The 17,629-nt window shown below is 60.8% G+C and overlaps 1 protein-coding gene across 1 annotated transcript; it reads right to left on the reverse strand.

Moving 5' to 3' along the window:
- Nucleotides 1-1,303: 1,303 nt before the first annotated feature.
- Nucleotides 1,304-11,527, reverse strand: UBTF (upstream binding transcription factor). Its single transcript, XM_072356743.1, is given in 22 exon segments — nt 1,304-1,768; nt 2,506-2,652; nt 2,915-2,983; nt 3,133-3,180; nt 3,326-3,515; nt 3,643-3,731; nt 3,806-3,916; nt 4,010-4,165; nt 4,507-4,662; nt 5,114-5,227; nt 5,675-5,716; nt 5,894-6,035; nt 6,448-6,581; nt 6,821-6,931; nt 7,406-7,474; nt 7,476-7,527; nt 8,064-8,128; nt 8,675-8,830; nt 9,335-9,418; nt 10,229-10,404; nt 11,456-11,482; nt 11,485-11,527. Coding segments are annotated over 22 exon segments (2,280 nt in total). The 5' UTR covers nt 11,513-11,527; the 3' UTR covers nt 1,304-1,654.
- Between the last annotated feature and the right edge of the window lie 6,102 nt (nt 11,528-17,629).

Genomic DNA, 17,629 nt, shown 5'->3' on the forward strand with positions numbered 1-17,629 from the left:
TGGTCAGTACAAAAAACGTGTTTGGATTCCCCCCTTAGGCTGGTTTTAGAGTGGGGGGGGGGGGGGAGGAACAGACAGACAGACGGACATAAGGATGGGGTGGGACCCAACCCCCCACTATAGCCTTAATACCCCCCCCCCCATATGGCTGCCCACCCCCAGTGCAGAAATTTGGGTTAAAAACAGGAGAAAACACTGAGTTAAAGCACAGAAAGGCAGCCTCCCCCCAACATCACCTCCCCATAGTGGGGGGGGGGGTCACGATCTCACCCCCCCATTCTCCCTTCCTGTCCCCCATCCCAGCTCCATTTCAATGACATAAAAGGGGGGGGGGGGGGGAGAAATGCTTCGTGCCCCCCCCCCATTTAACATAATGGGGTCTGGGGGGGCCCTCAGCTCAATGGGGAATGGGAGCGCAGTGGGGGGGGTGCTGTAGGATTGCTGGTGCTCGTGTCTGCTTTAAAAAGGGGGGGGGGGGGGGACACACCAGGCAGGTGCCATCAGACCCCCCCCCCATCCCCCACACACCCACCCCAGGCCCCAAAACGACCAACCCAATCTCCCCCCCTCAAACTAAACCCCAAGTACCCCAATATTTACAGTAAGGATAGAGGGGGGGGGCTCATAGGGGTGAAGGGAGAGGAGCAGCTTCAATGGAGATATTTGGGGGGGGGGGGGTAGAAACTAACTAAAGAAGATGGCTCTTTGTCGTTTTATAAAAAGGAAAAAAAAAAATAATAATCAAATAAAATACAACGGCACAACAACCACCAACAACACAGACAGGAGCCCCCCCCCCCCCCCCCCCCACCAAACCCCCCCCCTCCCCCAATTCATCCTCCTCTTCCTCCTCCCCACGTTGGTCACTGTGTGCCACGGCTCCACCCCCCAGCCCCCTCCCTACCCCTGCTGTGTCCCACCCCCCCCCCATTCACCTCCCTCCCATCGACCCCCCCCCCCCTCCCATTAGTCCCCTTGCCCCATAGGGGGGGGGGGGTCGCGCCGGTGGCACTCAGTGCCCTGGGATGCGGAGATCTCCGTGCAGCTTCTGTACAAAGTATAGGGGGGGGGGGGGACCCCCAAAAGGCCCCCACCCATAGAGGAGGGGGGGGGGTGAGTATCTGAGTCCTGAGCAGCTCAGCTCATGTCCTGGGGGGGGGGGGGGGGGCTGTAGGGTGGGGGGGGTTCGTATTTTTTTGTGTGTTTGTTGTTTTTTTTACAAAAAAACCCACAAATAATAATAATGGGGGGGGGGGGAAATACAAGGAGGGGGGGGATTTCTGTTGTTGTTGTTTGTTGTTTTTATCTTCTCCTCTTTTATGTATAAAGTCCGGCAAACGAGGAATGGGGGCGAACCAACAAAAATAGGACCAAAAAAACCCCCCCCCCAAATTGTCATCCCCCCCCATCAGCACAAAGAGGGGGGTCTGGGGGAGGGGGGGGCACAGAGGATCATCCTCACTCAACCCCCCCCTTATTCTGCTTCACCTCCCCTCAATGTGGGGGGCGCTTCCAGCCCCACTCCTGGGGGGTCCTGCAGTTCATTGTGGGGGGGGGGGGGGGTGAGAGGCAAAGGATGGGTGAAAAAATGAGGGGGGGGGGCGAAGAAAAAACGGGGCTGAAACGGAGCAGAGTGCAGGGCGTTACTAAGAGCTCAGTTGGAGTCGGAGTCGGAGGAGTCCCCGGAGGAGGAGGAGGAGCTGCTGCTGCCCTCGGAGTCGTTGTCGTCTTCGTCTTCATCTTCATCATCCTCGTCGTCCTCGTCGTTCTGCAGGGAGGGGGCGTTGGGGGGGGGGGGTTGGTCAGTGGTAGCACTGCTGTTGCCTCCCCCAGCCCTGTGTGCCCCCCCCCTGCTGTGCCATGGGATCCCTGCCCACCCCCCCCCTCCACCAAGGGGGGGCCACCAGCACGCGGTGAGGGGGGTGATGGGATCTGGGGGTCGATGGGGGGGGGGGGGGGAGACCCTGCCTGGCTCTATGCTGAGCCTTCCTCCCTTCCCCCCCTTTGGTGCCTCAGTTTCTGCCAGCTGGGGGAAGGAGGCGACATGGGGCTGAGCTGAGCAAGGGGGGGGGGGGGCATTGAGTGTGTGAGGGGGGGGGTCGTGGGGAGGGGAGGGGGCACCTCACCTGTCCGGGGGCGAGCACGAGGCACGGACACGGTTTCTGACCCCAGCGCCATCCAGCATAGTGTGACTGCAGTTGCACCGGCGCAAAGCTTTGCCTCTGCTCACTTACACGGCATTCACACTGGCGCAAACGGAGCCGAGACCAGACTCAGTACGTCCGGCAGGTCCGCTCCTCGTGCCCCCCCCCGGGGACGTGCTGGTTGGGTCCCCCCGCTGTGCCCCCCCCTGCACACACACACACACACCCCCCCTCCCCTCACTGTAACAGCCCAGGGTTGGTCGTGTTGCTCCCCACCCTCCCCTCCCCACAATTGGAGGTGGGGATGGGGCTGAGATGATGCCCCCCCCCCATTGCAATGTGTGCCCCCCCCCAATCTCACCTCGTCGCCGTCCTCGCTCTCCTCCTCGCTGCTGGACTCTGAGGAATCACCGCCTTCCTCTGACGAGTCCCCGTTGTCGTCGTCGTCGTCCTCATCTTCATCATCATCATCCTCGTCCTCTTCGTCGTCATCGTCGTCCTCTGACTCCTATGGGGTGCAGGGCATGGGGGGGGGGTTGACGGTGGGTCGGGGGGCAGCTGTCCTTGGCCACCCACCATCCACAGACGCTCCCACCCCCCTGGGCTGGCAGTGCCCAAATGGCCCCCAAAAGGCCCCTCCTGGTGCCGTCACAGATGACAGTGGGGTCCCATCGGCCCCAAGTGGGTTTTGGGGCGCAGGTTTGCCCATCACACCGAGGTCCCCACCCAAGGGAGCCCCCACCCCAGGGATGGTGCCATGCTGGACTCACCGACTTGGACTGCATCGTTGGCTTCATCTTGGGGTTGGGGCCTCGGATCTTCCCTATGCTCTTACGTTTCTGTACGGGGAGGAGGAGAAGCAATGAGCAGCAATGCACCAACCCAGAGCCGGGCAAACCCACGGGGTTCCCCAAACGTGGCCCTACAGAAGGGGCTCCCACCCAGCCCAGGACCCCCCCCCAGGCCCCCCCCACACGGGGACACTCACGTTGGAGGTGTGTTCCTTGTAGGCAGCCCGTTCCTGGGGCGAGAGGCTCTGCAGGGACAGAGGGGATGCTCAGCTCACAGCTCCAACACGCAGCACCCCATCCCAGACACAGGACTCAATGAAGCCATTGAACAGCCCCCATTTCCCAATGGACACCTCGTGGTGCAGCTCACGGCCTCCTCCTGGTGCTCACCTTGAGCCAGATCTCGAGGTGAACCTTGTATTGCTTCTGCTGCTCCTCCGCCAGCTTCTTATAGTGATCCTTCTGGCCCTGCGAGATGCGCTGCCAGCGGCTGCCGATCTCCACCATCCTCTCCTTTAAGGGCAGGTGGTTCAGCTCCCCGTTAGACAGCAGCTCCTGGGAGAACTTCTGGTAACCGTTCCTGCAGGGGGGGGGGGCACGGAGCTGAGCTCAGACAGGGTATATTAGAGAGGGGAGGAGATGCAGCAGAGCTTCACCACCCCATCCCAGCCCTAAGGATGCTCCCCATACCCCATCAAGGTACTCACATGGGGGGTTTCTTTGGCTCTCCCTGGAACTTCACCTTCTTGGCGGAGTTGGTGGAGCACGGGGGGGCTCTCATCTCGCTCAGCTCCCTCTGAGCAGCAGGAGAGAGCGGTCAGAGCCGTGGGCAGCACCAGGGTTTGGTGTGGGGACGGGGCAGGGACGCACCTCGTATCGCTTCTGATCCTCCGCCGCCTTCTTGATCCACATCAGCTTCTCTTTCTTCTCCATGTTGTTCCAAGTGGCTTCCATGGCTTTCAGTGCCTTCCCCCGGTCGTTCTGCAGCACAGACCCACGGCTCATGTCTCACCCAGGACATAGAAGCTCTGTTGCCATCCCCCCCCCCCCCAACCCCCGGCTCCTCTCCCCCACCTTAAAACGTGCCAGGTAGTCCCCGATGACGCTCTGCTGCCAGATCTCCTCGGCTGTTTTGGGGGACTCGGGCAGCTTCCCACGTTCCTCCTTATCAGAGCCGTGCTTCTTCTCCGACTGCGCCTTCATGGCTGCCTCCCGTGCCTTGTACTTGGCCTGAGAATGGGGCAGATGAGGGATGAGAGGAGGCACCGACCCCCTAAACTGGATTGGGATGCCCTTCCCTGCCACCTTCCAGCCTTTGAGCTGAGGCTGGGGTTGAGCCGGCGGGCTGTGATGGGTACAGTGTGATGCTCCCAGGGCCCGCTGTGCTGCACAAGGATGAGTGAAGCCCTCGGCACAGGGCAGGGATGGGTGCTGGGCTGTGAGCTGTGCTGTGAGCTGGGCTGTGAGCTGGGCTGTGAGCTGGGCTGTGTGCTGGGCTGTGTGAGCTGGGCTGATGTTGGTGCTGTGAGCTGTGCTGTGTGAGCTGGGCTGATGTTGGGGACGATGCCCACCTTCTTCTTCTCAGACAGGTCATTCCACATGCGTGCCAGCAGCCGGGTCAGCTCGCTCTCCGACAGCTCCGGCCGTTCCTCCTGCAGCTGCTTCCGCTTCTCCTCCGAGAAGATGAACATGGCTGAGATGGGCCGCTTGGGCTTCTCGGAGCTGGCCTGGGGGCACACGGAGGTGCTGGGTGAGTGAGCGCCACCATCCCCATCTCACCCCCATCCCCATCTCACCACCACCCCCACCTCACCCCCATCCCCATCTCACCACCATCCCCATCTCACCCCCATCCCCATCTCACCCCCATCCCCATCTCACCCCCATCCCCATCTCACCACCATCCCCACCTCACCCCATCCCCATCTCACCCCATCCCCATCTCACCACCATCCCCATCTCACCCCATCCCCACCTCACCCCATCCCCATCTCACCCCATCCCCATTTCACCCCATCCCCATCTCACCCCCATCCCCATCTCACCCCCATCCCCATCTCACCCCATCCCCATCTCACCCCCATCCCCATCTCACCCCCATCCCCATCTCACCCCCATCCCCATCTCACCCCATCCCCATCTCACCCCATCCCACCCTCCTCCTGCTGCCCTCCCCACCTTGCCGGTCTCTGGTGAGGACTTTTTGGATGCAGGACTCGTCGCCCCTTTCCTGTTGCTGCCCAACATCTTCTCCTCGCCCAGCACCCGCTGCTGCTCCTCCTCGGGCAGGCTCTGCACACAGACACACACACACACATTGGCTTAGAGAGCTCCAGGCCTGACACTAACAAGGCACGAATGCAACTGCTGAGCACGGAGCAAAGCTCTCAGCCGGCCGCAGAGGCTGCAGCTTGCGGAGCAGGAGCTGTGCTGAGCCAGAAGGCAGCCAAGCGCCCACCCTGGGGTCCCCACAACAGGGGCACCGTCCTTCCTCCCCAGCTCCATCCTCCCCCTCCTCTGTCTCATCTGCTTCCTCTCAGCCCAAGCACTGCAGGGCAGCCCGGCTCGTGGCCACCCCCCCACACTGCAGCTAAGGGAAGGAAGCAGGAGGCCAGCAGCAGCACCGCACTCACTGCTCCCCTTCCCCGTGGCCCCAAGCCCTGCAGTGTCAGCTTCCTTCCCCATGCTTGCACTCGAGCACCGAGGCAGCTCTGCACAGCACCCAGGGATGCCACTCACCTCCAGGAAGCGGAGCAGCTCGATCTCGTAGTCTTTCTTTTTCTGATGGGAAAGGGAGACGTGGGGTTGGTTATACACAGGGATCCCCCCCCCCACATCCCATTGCTGCCCACCCGACCCACAGCAAAAGCAACCTCTGCAAGCACCACGTGCCGCCCCACACAAGCAAACAGAGCACGGGGGAGGTGACCGAGGAGCCCCCCATTCTCTGCCACCCACCTGGTCACACTTTTTGTGGTAGGCGTCCTTCTCCTTCTGGGAGAGCAGCTTCCACTGCTGGCTGCACAGCACCATCCGCTCCGTGCTGGGCACATCTTTCATGTTGGCCATCAGCTCAGCACAATACAGGGAATAGCTGTTCCTGCGAGGGATGAGGGGGTGATGCCATGAGAAGGGTGATGCCATGAGAAGGGTGATGCCATGAGAGGGTGATGCCATGAGAAGGGTCCCTGCAGCCCCCTCTGGGCTGTATAAGGGAAGAGCTGAGCCGGATGTGGCTGGGTTGTACCCACAGCATCGCCTTAAAAACATCACTGAGAGCTCTGTGTGAGCTCTACAGCTCCTTAAAGGCAGCCTATAATGCAGACCTGATGGTGCCCAACGCCACGGCCGGGCCCTGGGAGGCTTTAAGATCCCTTCCAACCCAACCACGCTGCCACTCTGTCACTAACAGCATCACAAGCGGCTGATGCGTGAGCCCTCAGAAGCAAGACCCAAAGCCAGGCAGAGCTCCTGCTGCCCCCCCATCAATGCAGCCCCCCCCCAGCACTCACGGAGGTGGTTTGGTGGGTCGTCCATCGAATTTATCCTTCAGCTGCCTCTCAGCCTTGGTGAGCGTGGAGCGGGTGATGCCCTCCTCGCTGAGGTTCAGCTCCGGGTGCTTCTGGATGTAATCCCGCATGATCTCCTATAAGGAGGGAGAGTGGGTCAGCACAGCACTGCCACCCCCGCCAGGCTGGGGACCAGAGGAGGAGGAACGAGAAGCCAACGTCACCCTAAGCATCTCCCCCCCAACCAGCACTGCAGGAAGCAGGGCTCTAGCTAAGGGACCTGGCTGAACCCCACTTGGCTAATGGGGAGGCTGCTGGGCTGGGCTCAGTGATTATAGGGGCTGGATGGAGGGGACGGGGTGAGGCTGCTCCCTACCTCGTACTCCTTCCGCTGTTCCAGGGCCTTATGAATCCATTTCAGCCTCTTTTTATCGGAGAGTTGAGACCACTGCTTGCCCAGCGACTCTTTCACCTCCTTCGTGGTGGCCTGAAAACCCAAAGCCAGAGGTGAGGGCAGAGGGGTAAAACCCAATAAAAAAAAAGGGAAGAGGGGAAAAAAAATAGAGCAGGGCATGCTCTGAACCCCGGCAGGAGCCGGAGGAATCCACGAGCAGAGCTCATGGCTGGGGAATGGAGTGCGTGCGAGTGCGGGGCATGGCCGGAGGTGGATGTCTGTGCTGGGAACCTGCTGCCCTGCCTCGTGTGAAAGGCTGTGCTCACCCCTATAGGTAAAAACAAGGGGGGGCTGAACCCCCTAAGTGCCTCTCCTATGTGTACAGAGCCCTCCTTACCTCTATCCATTCTGCTGGGAGCTCCTATTGCCTTCCTGCAACCCCTATTCCCTACGATGCTTCTCTCGTTCCCCCTCCTGTCCCCCAGCAGCGGGGTGCAGCACCCCCACTGCTCACACTCACATCACACACACTCTCCCCCCCCACCCCCCCCGTGCCACCCTACTCACATCTGGACGCACTTTCAGGTAGATCTTCTTCTCGTGGTTGTACCACAGCTGTTGGGGGGTCTTGGGTTTTTTCGGGGACGTCCGATTTCTTGGCGTTCTGGATGAGATCCGGGTGATCTTCCCTTTACCCGGCAGGGAGGTGGGGAAGGGGGGAGCGTTAGGGAGGCTGATGGTGCAAGGGGAGCATCCCAAACCCTCCCCATAAAGAGGGAAGCTGCACTGCAGCCTGAGCCACCACGGAGTTGGTGTGATGGGATCATAAACAGCTGGGACCCAAAAAGGACCAGAGAGTCCAACTCCTGAGTTACGGCATCCCCAAAAAGAGCAGGAGGGTTCGAAGAGAGCTCTGAGCTCTGGGGCCAGCTCCGAGCACCAACCCCCAAGGCTCAGCTGCATCCTTGGAGCAGCAGCAGGTAATGGGGAGCACCAGGACCCACTGGGGCTGCAGCACCCAGGATCAGGGGGAAGCTCTGCAGAGAGCAGGGTGAAGGCTTCAGCATTTAGCAGTGCCTCCCCTGCCATTTCCAACCCACAGAGCGTCGCTGCTCCTTTGAGGCTCCCAGACACGGGGCTGTTTGCAGGCACTTTGCTGCAGCTCCCCCCCATCCTGCAGCTCCCCCCAGGGCTCCCTCCATGGGGACACAGAGCTGCCTCTCACCTGAACCTCGCCAGGTTCCTCTCAAACTCCTGCTTCTCTCGCTGGAAGTCCTGGATGTATTTCATCTGGGGACAAGCAGGAGGCAGAGAGAAAGACGTCAGCACACGGAAAGGGCAACGCTGACCCTGCCCCTAAAGGGCTCCAGCCCCACGACTGCTCTCACATATGGGTTTCCAACCCCAAAAAGCAGCAAACCCAACCTGACCTGCTGCCCCATCCCACGGGCGAGGTGCCGCCTGCGGGTGAGCAACACGGCGGACTTTGCACCCAGGTCCTTTTGCTGCTGGTGACAAACTGACCCGAGGTGACCGTCCCAGTGCCAGCAAAGCACCGTGAGAGAGCAACGCTAATCCCAGCACGTCCCAGCCCACAGCAAAGCCACCACCCAGCACCGTCTGCAAGGGACGGACGGACAGACAGAACCTCCACCCCCACCCCGCAGCGCTGGGAAGCAGGGAAGGGAACCAGACTGGTCGGACGGGGCTGAACCAGCAGCGGGGTGACACCTAACGCAGGCAGGAGCTGGGCTCTGCTGGTTGTACTGGGAGAGCTGGAGTCCCCTATGGGAGCCACACGTGGCGCAAGGACCCGGTTCATTCCCCCTCCCCTACCTTCTTCTTCTCGGGAAGCTCCTTGTATTTCTTGGACAGGATCTTGGTGAGATCCAGGTTGCTCATTTCGGGGTGAAGCTTGGCGTACTTGGCTCGCTTCTCCATGAAGAAGCGGAAGTAGGGAGTCAGGGGCTTCTTGGGGAAGTCGGGGTGTTTCTAGGGGAGAGGGCAGAGGGGTGAACACCCAAACACTGTGCAGCCAAACCCAGCCGGCCCCCAACCCCTGCAGGGTCCAGCCCTCAGCTCCCCATGCTGAGCCGTGGGGACACCCCAGCCCCACAGATAGGGAAGGAGACGCTGTATGGATAAGGGGACACTTGGGGTCAGGACAGCGGGCACAGAGGGAAACTGAGGCAGCAGGCAGCCACGTCCCCAACCCCCACACAGCAGCAGCACCCCAGGCCGCTCTGCACGAGCTCCCCAGCTTGGCAGGCCAGGAATAGGACCAGTAGGACCAATAGGACCAATAGGACCCAGCCCCTGCTGCTAAACTTGGCTGCAGTCCGGCCATATGAAATGCACCCTGAGCTTGGCCTGAGCCCAGAGCTGTCGGCTGCTGAGCTGCCTCGGGACACGCTGGCACAGTGACAGCCCCAACCCGGCCCCCAGCACAGCGAGGGCAGGGTCCCCTTTGGGGGGGATAAAAGCCCCACGACTTACCTTGAGCTTTTTGCCCTTGTAAGGATTCTTCACGTGCTCCTCAGCATCCATGATCAGCTCCGTCAGGGTCCGAAACTTCCTCACCTGTTAATGGGGGGGTTTGTCACATCACTGCCACCAAATGGCTCAAATAACTGCCACCAACCCGTCCTATGGCTCACATCATTGCCACCAACCCATCCTATGGCTCACATCACTGCCACCAACCCATCCTATGGCTCACATCACTGCCACCAAATGGCTCACATCACTGCCATCAACCTGTCCTATGGCTCAAATCACTGCCACCAACCCATCCTATAGCTCACATCACTGCCATCAACCCATCCTATAGCTCACATCACTGCCATCAACCCATCCTATAGCTCACATCACTGCCATCAACCCATCCTATGGCTCACATCACTGCCACCAACCCGTCCTATGGCTCACATCACTGCCACCAACCCATCCTATAGCTCACATCACTGCCATCAACCTGCCCTATAGCTCACATCACTGCCACCAACCCATCCTATAGCTCACATCACTGCCACCAACCCGTCCTATGGCTCACATCACTGCCACCAACCCATCCTATAGTTCACATCACTGCCACCAACCCATCCTATAGTTCACATCACTGCCACCAACCCATCCTATAGTTCACATCACTGCCACCAACCCATCCTATAGTTCACATCACTGCCACCAACCCATCCTATAGTTCACATCACTGCCACCAACCCATCCTATAGTTCACATCACTGCCACCAACCCATCCTATGGCTCACATCACTGCCACCAACCCATCCTATAGCTCACATCACTGCCATCAACCTGCCCTATAGCTCACATCACTGCCACCAACCCATCCTATAGCTCACATCAGGACCCCTGCAGCCCTGCGCTCACCTCGTTGGAGATCTCCATCCACTTCATCTTGCACATCTCCCCCGAGAAGTCCTTGAAAGCCACTTTCTCCCAGTCCAGGTGGGACTCGGTGGTCTTGAACTTGCTCCCGTCGTTGGAAGGCAGGTTGTTCTTCATGCACTCCAGCAGAGTCAGCATGTCCTCCTGCGACCAGCGGTCTGCAAGGCACATAAAGGTTGCTCAGCCGTGGGGCAGAGCAGGGCCTGCAGCACCTCCATGTGCCACACATTGCAAACCAAAGGACCCAAAGGGACCCAAAGGGACCCAAAGGGACACAAAAAGGGACCAAAGGAACCAAAGGGACCAAAGGAACCAAAGGAACCAAAGGGACCCAAAGGGACCCAAAGGGACCCAAAGGGACCCAAAGGGACCCAAAGGGACCCAAAGGGACGGGGCTCTTCCCATCACCCTCCAGCAACGTGCTGCAGGCTGGAGCTACAAAATGCAGCAGCTGCCAAACCAGAGGGACTCGTTCGTCCTGGTGTGCCATCAGATAAGGGCACAGCGCTGCTCCGGCACCAACAGAGCCAGCAGAAACCCACAGCATGTGGATGTGGGGTGATGCACCCGGAGCAAGGAAGCCTTGTGTCTGACCCTCGCCAAGGATGCCCTGGTGACATAAGGGGGGGGGTCCTGAACCCTCAATGCCACCTCCCTGCCTGGGACCCCCCCCCCCCCAACCCCCTACCATGAGGATGAATGGGGCCGCCTGCGTCCCATGCCGGATTTATCCCGGCTCTGCTGGCACTGCTGTGCTGCTCTATATTGGGAACGCTGCCCTGCTGTCATTAAATCCACCTCAAGGCCCAGCAATGGACACGTGCTGCACTGCCACGCGTGGGGCAGCTGACCCACAGCAAGAAGGAGGGACCCAGAAAGGGGGGATGGGGGGGGGACGGGTACAGGGGTGGCAGCACCTCACAGCTCCCCTCACCTCCCCCCAGCTCTGAGCTCATTGCAGCCTCTGGCAGCCGGGGGGCCCAAGGTAACAACACAGCCCTAATTCAGCCCAGATGTGCACAGAGCACCAGGCCGGGCATTGAGCTCTTTGTGCCAACCCAAAACCCACAGCCCACCCCCTATCCCCCCCCACAGCATCCCCACACAACCCTATGGGACGATCATTTACCACCCCCCCCCCTCCATACACACACACTACATGGACTTTGGGGTTGGGGGGGGTGGGTTGGGGGGGGGTCTGTCCGTCACCTTGGTTTTTGGGAGCTGTCATTTCAAGTCTGCAGGGCACTCGCTGTCGCCGTTCATCCTCCACCTGCCTGAGCCCAGCACGGTCCCCGCCGGCGCCGGCGCTACCGTCGCTCAATGCTGCTGCGCTCTGATAGGAGGGGAGTATTAGGATGGGGGGGGGGGACAGGGGGGAGAACAGCACGACCCCCCCCTCAATAAACCTCCTGGCTACTCCTTTGACCCCCCTCTGTCGTGCCTGTGCCCTAAGTCTATGCTATGGGTTTGGGGGTGTAAGTGCACGCCCCCCCCTCCCTGCTGTGGGGGGTGAGGGTGATGCTGAGGTGGGGGGGAGCTCAGAGAGAAGCCCCCCAAGTGTGGGGGAGTGAAGGGATGGAGCTGTAAAGCACAGGGATGGGCAGACAGAGCGTGATGTGACACCCCCCCCTGCTCTGAAATGAGGGGGGTCTCAGGGGGGTCCCTTTTGGGAATGACCCCCCCCCCCCAATGGGAGAATGAGGTGGGAGGGGGCATTTAGTCTGCAGGGGTCTGACAGAATGGGGGGGCTGGGGAAGAGGGCTGCAAGGGGAGACCTCATGGAGGGGGGGGGATCATTATAAGGGGGGGGGGTAGCAACCCCATGGGGGGATCAATATAGAGTGGGGGGCACAAGGCTTGATGGGGGTCCCTAGATAGGGATCCTGTGGGGGGGAACAAGGCCTGAAGGGGGGGTTTATCATGAGATCTTTGTGTGGGGGAGGGGACAGGTGCTGAGGAGGGGTCCCACACAGAGATCTTTATAGGGGGGGCAAGGCCTGAGGGGTCCCCATGAGGGGATCTCTATGGCGAGGGACAGGGCCTGGGGGGGGGGTCCGCATGTCCTCACACAGAGATCTATATAGGGAGAGCAGGGCATGAGGGGGGGGCGTCTCTATGGGGGGAGGGAGGGGGGGGTCACCACCAGGGGGGTCTCTATGGGGGGGTCCCTGCACAGTGGGGGGGTCTCACAGTGCTTCCTGTGAGGAGGACCGGTCCTAAAGGGGGGGGTCAGCAGGCCGCAGCCCGGGGGGGGGGGGGGGGGGGAGGTGAGGGGGGTGGGAGGGGAGGGGGGGGGGGGCGGCGCCGTGCGGGAGGAGGGCGCTGCGGGATGGGGGGGGCGGGGCGCGCGCACAGGGATCCCCGGGCGGGGGGCGCGCCGGGATCCCCGCGGGGGGGGTAAAGGGGGGGGGGGGCGCATCCTGTGCCCGATAGGGGGGGGAGGAGGAGGAGGAGGAGGAGGCGGGGGAGGAAGGGGCCGGCGGGGGCGGGGAGCCGCACATGCCCCGCTCGCCCCCGGCAGCGCCGCGTCTCCTCCTCCTCCTCCTCCTCCTCCTCCGGCGGCGGCACGGACCGGACCGGGTGGGACCGCGGCGGCCCCGCGCCTCCTCCTCCTCCATCTCCTCCTCCTCCTCCTCCGCTCTCCTCTCTCCTCTCCTCCTCCCGCCGCCTCCCGACCGCGGCCCCTCCGCCCGCCCCCGCCGCCTCCCCCACCCGCAGACAATGGGGCGGCCGCGCTCCCTCTCCCCCTTCTCTCCCTTTTTCCTCCCTTCTCTTCTCCTTCTCCCCCCCTTCCTCACGCCGTTACCGATCTCCGCGCCCTCTCCCTTCCTTCCCTCCCTCCCCCCCCGTTCCCGGAGCGCGGCACACGCACACAATGGCCGCTCCGCAGCGCACCGCACCGCTCCGCGCCCGCCCCTCCGCGCGGCCCCGCGGTTATAAAGCCGGAGCCGAACCCACCTCCCGAGCTCCGCTGCAGAGAGGGGGAGGAGAGCGGGAAAGGGAGGAGAGGGGGGAAAGAAGGGGAGGAGGTAGGGGGGGGGGTTGGGAAGAGCCGCAGCCCCACAGCCCCGGAGCCGCCGTGGGGGAAAGGAGAAGGAGAAGGGAGGAGGAGGAGAGGAGGGGGGAGGGGGGGCGGGGATGCCCGGTGGGGGCGGCCGGGCAGCTGCAGAGAGCCGGGAGGGCAGCGCGACCTCCCCGCACCGACCCCCGGGGAGCGGTTGGGCCCCCCCCCCCCCCCACTCCTCGCCACCCCCTCCTCCTCCTCCTGCTGCCGCCGCTCCTCTGTGTGTGTGTGTGAGTGTCTGTGTGCCCCCCCCCCCGCAGACCCCTCCTCGCAAAGCACCCACCCACCCGGCGGGGGGCTGCGGGACCGCTGCTGGGGTCGGGAGGGGGGGGGGGGGAGAAAGGAGAGAAGGGGAATTTGGGGGGGGGGGGTGCGGAGAGGGAAGGAGTTGGGGGGGGGGGAGGAAAAAAAGAAAGGGGGGTAAAAAGGCGGAAAAAGGGCAAAAAAATAATAAAAAGGGGAAATGAAACGGCGGAAAAAAATAATGGGGAAATGAAGGTGGGGGGGAGAAAAAAGGGAGAAAAAGAAGGGAGAAAAAGAGGGGTAAAAAGGGACCGGGGGGGTGAGGATGGAGGTGGGGGGCGTCGGGATAAAGCGGAGGTGCGGTGGGGATGAAGCGGGGAGCGGATGGGGGGGGGTTGGGAATGGGGCCGGAGGGAGCGGGGCGCGCCCGGGCAGGCAGCCGGCGCTCCGCTCCGCGCTCCCCGACTCACCCGGGCTGGGGAAAAACAAGCGCAGCGCTGGAAGCCTGCCCCCGGGATCCAGCTGCGGAGCCGGGAGGGAGGGAGGGCGAGCGGGAAGGAGGGAGGGAGCGGGGAGGAGGAGAGCGGAGGGAAGGCAGGGAAGGGCCGGGAAGGGAAGGGAAGGAGGAGGGGGGGTGCGCCGAGGCCGCAGCCGCCGAGCCGTGCGCTCCCCCCGCCTCGAGCCCCAGCGCGGAGCCCCGCAGCGCGGCCCGACCCGGCGGGGAGCGGGCGGCCGCTTCCTGCCCGCGGGGGCCCCACGCGAGCGGCTCCATCTTAGCTTCGAGTTGTTTCCCTTCTCCCACCCAACCCCCCCTTCGCCACCACCGACACCTCCCGCCGCTCTGTACAACCCCCCCCCCCCGGTCCCCGCCGTCCGTTCGTGTTTGGAGACGAAGGGGGAAAAAAGAGGAAATAATCGTTAAAAGAAAAGAAGCGGAGGGTGGGGGGGAAAAAAGGGTCGGGAGGTTGGAGGGGAAAAGGGGGATAAATAATAGGGGGGGAAAAGATCGCGGGGGAACCGGGGAGCGATTGGGGGAACAAGCGGAGAAATTGGGGTCGGAGCGAAAAGGGGGGAGGGAAAAAAGCAACGGGAGGAAAAATAAGAGGAAAAGGAGAAAAGGGAGAAAAAGAGGAAAAAGGAAAAAAAAAAGAGGAAAAGGGAGAAAAACCCGGAGCGCAAATGGAAGCGGCCGGGGGGGAAAGAAATAAAGCGAAAGGCTGAAAAGAAGCGAAGCCGGGGAACGGAGCGGCCCCGGAGCGGCGGCGCTTACCGAGCTCGGAACGCGGCCGGGGGAGGCCGAACAAAGCGCAGCCACGGAGCGGAGCGGCCCGGCGCCGCGCGGGGGGTTTCGCTGCGGGGTTCGACGCGGGGCTCAACGCCGCCCCGCTCCCACGTACCTGCGGGCCTGGGGCCGCGGCTCGGCGGAGGGCCGGGGCTCGGCGGGGCCGGGGCGGGGAGCGCCGGTTGAACGGCGGCCAGCTCTGCAGCGCTGGCCCCGGGCGTGGACGCGCTCCAGTCCCCGCAGAGAGATCGCGCTTCCCCCGCCTCCATGGCGCTGCGTTTCTCTTCCAATCAGCCGGGCTCTGCGCGCCGGGGTCCGCCGCCAGCCTCGGCCGCTCCCCAGCGGCGCCGCCGCCGCCGCCCCGCGATCCCGCGGCCGCTCGCGGGGATTTTTTATTGCTCTTTGCTTTTGCAACAGTGTGGCGGAGGGAGGGAAGGGAAAAGAAGAGGGGGGGGGGGGGGCGGGGGGGGAAAGGGGGGGGGGAGGGGGGAGAAAAAAAAAGGAGGAGGAGGAGGAAGGAGAGAGGAGGGGTGGGGGGAGGAAGAAAAACACCTCCTTACATGTGCAACGATCCGGGGTGGCTTTGAGGGGGGAAAAGGGGAGAAAAAACGGGGAGGGGGGGGGGGGAGAAAGAGGAGAGGATGGGGGGGGGAGGATGGGGGGGGGGGGGCGCGGGGATCACCACCACCACCCCCCTCCAAACCCCCGCCCCCACCTCGGGGTTGGGGCCGAGCGGGCGGCCCCGCCGGGATACGGGGCTCAGCCCGGCGGGCGGGGGGCAGCGAGCGGCCGCCTCCCTCTCCCCCCCCCCCCCCACAACCCAACCCCCGGCCCCCCCCCCCCCCTCCTTTCTCAACCCCCGCCCCCCCCCCTCCCCGCTCCATTCCCCGTCGCTCTCTCTTAATTTTCTCTTCTTCTTCTTCTTCTTCTTTTTTTTTTTTAATGCAATTTCTCCCAACTCCACCTTTGTTGTGTTGGGCGTCATTCCCCGCAGCCAATCCCCGCTCCTCGCACTGCAATCTCCGCTCTATGGGCGCCTGCGGGGCCCCCGGGGGGGTGGGGGGGGGCGCGTAACGCACCGCGCAACGCAACTCCGCTTTCCGCCCCCCCCCCCCCCACCCCCCAACAAGGAGCGGTGCGGGATCGCTGCGCCGTGCGGGGTTTCCTATCGGCGTCGTTTGGCTTCGGAAATGCGTGGCTGGACGTCAGTCCCGCATCCGTTCCTCTTATGGGGGGGGTTGGGTGGGATGGGGGGGGAAAGACCGGCGCGTTCTTCGGATCGATTCATTTATAGGGGGGCTTCTCAACGCCTCCCCGTTATCGCTTCGTCTTATAGGGGCGTTTATTGGTGTGTTTCCCTTATTGGTTCGTCTTATAGGGTCACTTCTCTTATCAATTTATCTTATAGGGTTGTTTCTCTTATCAGTTCATCTTATAGGGTCACTTCTCTTATCAATTTATCTTATAGGGTCGTTTCTCTTATCAATTTATCTTATAGGGTCGTTTCTCTTATCAGTTCATCTTATAGGGTCGTTTCTCTTATCAATTTATCCTATAGGGTCACTTCTCTTATCAGTTCATCTTATAGGGTCGTTTCTCTTATCAATTTATCTTATAGGGTCGTTTCTCTTATCAATTTATCTTATAGGATCACTTATCTTATCAATTTATCTTATAGGGCCGTTTCTCTTATCAATTTATTGTATAGGGTCGTTTCTCTTATCAGTTCATCTTATAGGGTCGTTTCTCTTATCAGTTCATCTTATAGGGTCGTTTCTCTTATCAGTTCATCTTATAGGGTCACTTCTCTTATCAATTTATCTTATAGGGTCACTTCTCTTATCAATTTATCTTATAGGGTCGTTTCTCTAATCAATTTATCTTATAGGGGCATTTATCAGTGTATTTCCCTTCTCAATTCATCATATAGGGTCGTTTCTCTTATCAAATCATCTTATAGGGGCGTTTATTGGTGCATTTCCCTTACCAGTTTGCCTTATAGGGTCACTTATCAATTCATCTTATAGGGGCATTTATTGGTGTGTTTCCCTTACCAGCTCGTCTTATAGGGTCACTTCTCTTATCAGTTTCTCTTATAGGGGCATTTATCGGTATGTTTCCCTTACCAATTCATCTAATAGGGTCGTTTCTCTTATCAATACACCCTATAGGGTCGTTTTTCTTATCAATTCACCCTATAGGGTCGTTTCTCTTATCAAGTCATCTTATAGGGGCATTTATTAATGCATTTTCCTAATCAGTTCGTCTTATAGGGTTGCTTCTCTTATCAACTCATAGGGTCACTTCCCTTATCAATTCATTTTATAGGGTCATTTCCCTTATCAATTCATCTTATAGGGTCGTATCAGTTCATCTCATAGGGGCGTTAATCAGTGCATTTCTCTCTGGATGGGCATTAGAACCACATTGTCCCCCATCGGCCCTATAAATGACCACCTCCTTATTCACAAAGCATCTCAATGTGTGCATCGGACTATGGGATGTCTGTGGGGAGGAGGAGGATCGGGGGTGAGCACCCCCAGATGGATGTGGGGGGATTTGGGGTGATGGCAATGGGCATCCCATGGGGCCACAGGGGGACATTTGGGGTGGTGGCAATGGACACCCTATGGGTTCATTTGGGATGATGGCAATGAACATCCCATGGGGATATTTGGGGTGATGGCAATGGGCATCCTATGGGGTCATGGGGTCCCTGGTAGGAACCCATCAGAAGGAGCAGCCCCATTGTAATGAATATCTTTATTAAAGCCTGAGATGGAGGTGGGTC

Source organism: Excalfactoria chinensis, chromosome 24 (genome assembly GCF_039878825.1).
Source record: "Excalfactoria chinensis isolate bCotChi1 chromosome 24, bCotChi1.hap2, whole genome shotgun sequence".
Lineage (NCBI taxonomy): Eukaryota > Metazoa > Chordata > Aves > Galliformes > Phasianidae > Excalfactoria > Excalfactoria chinensis.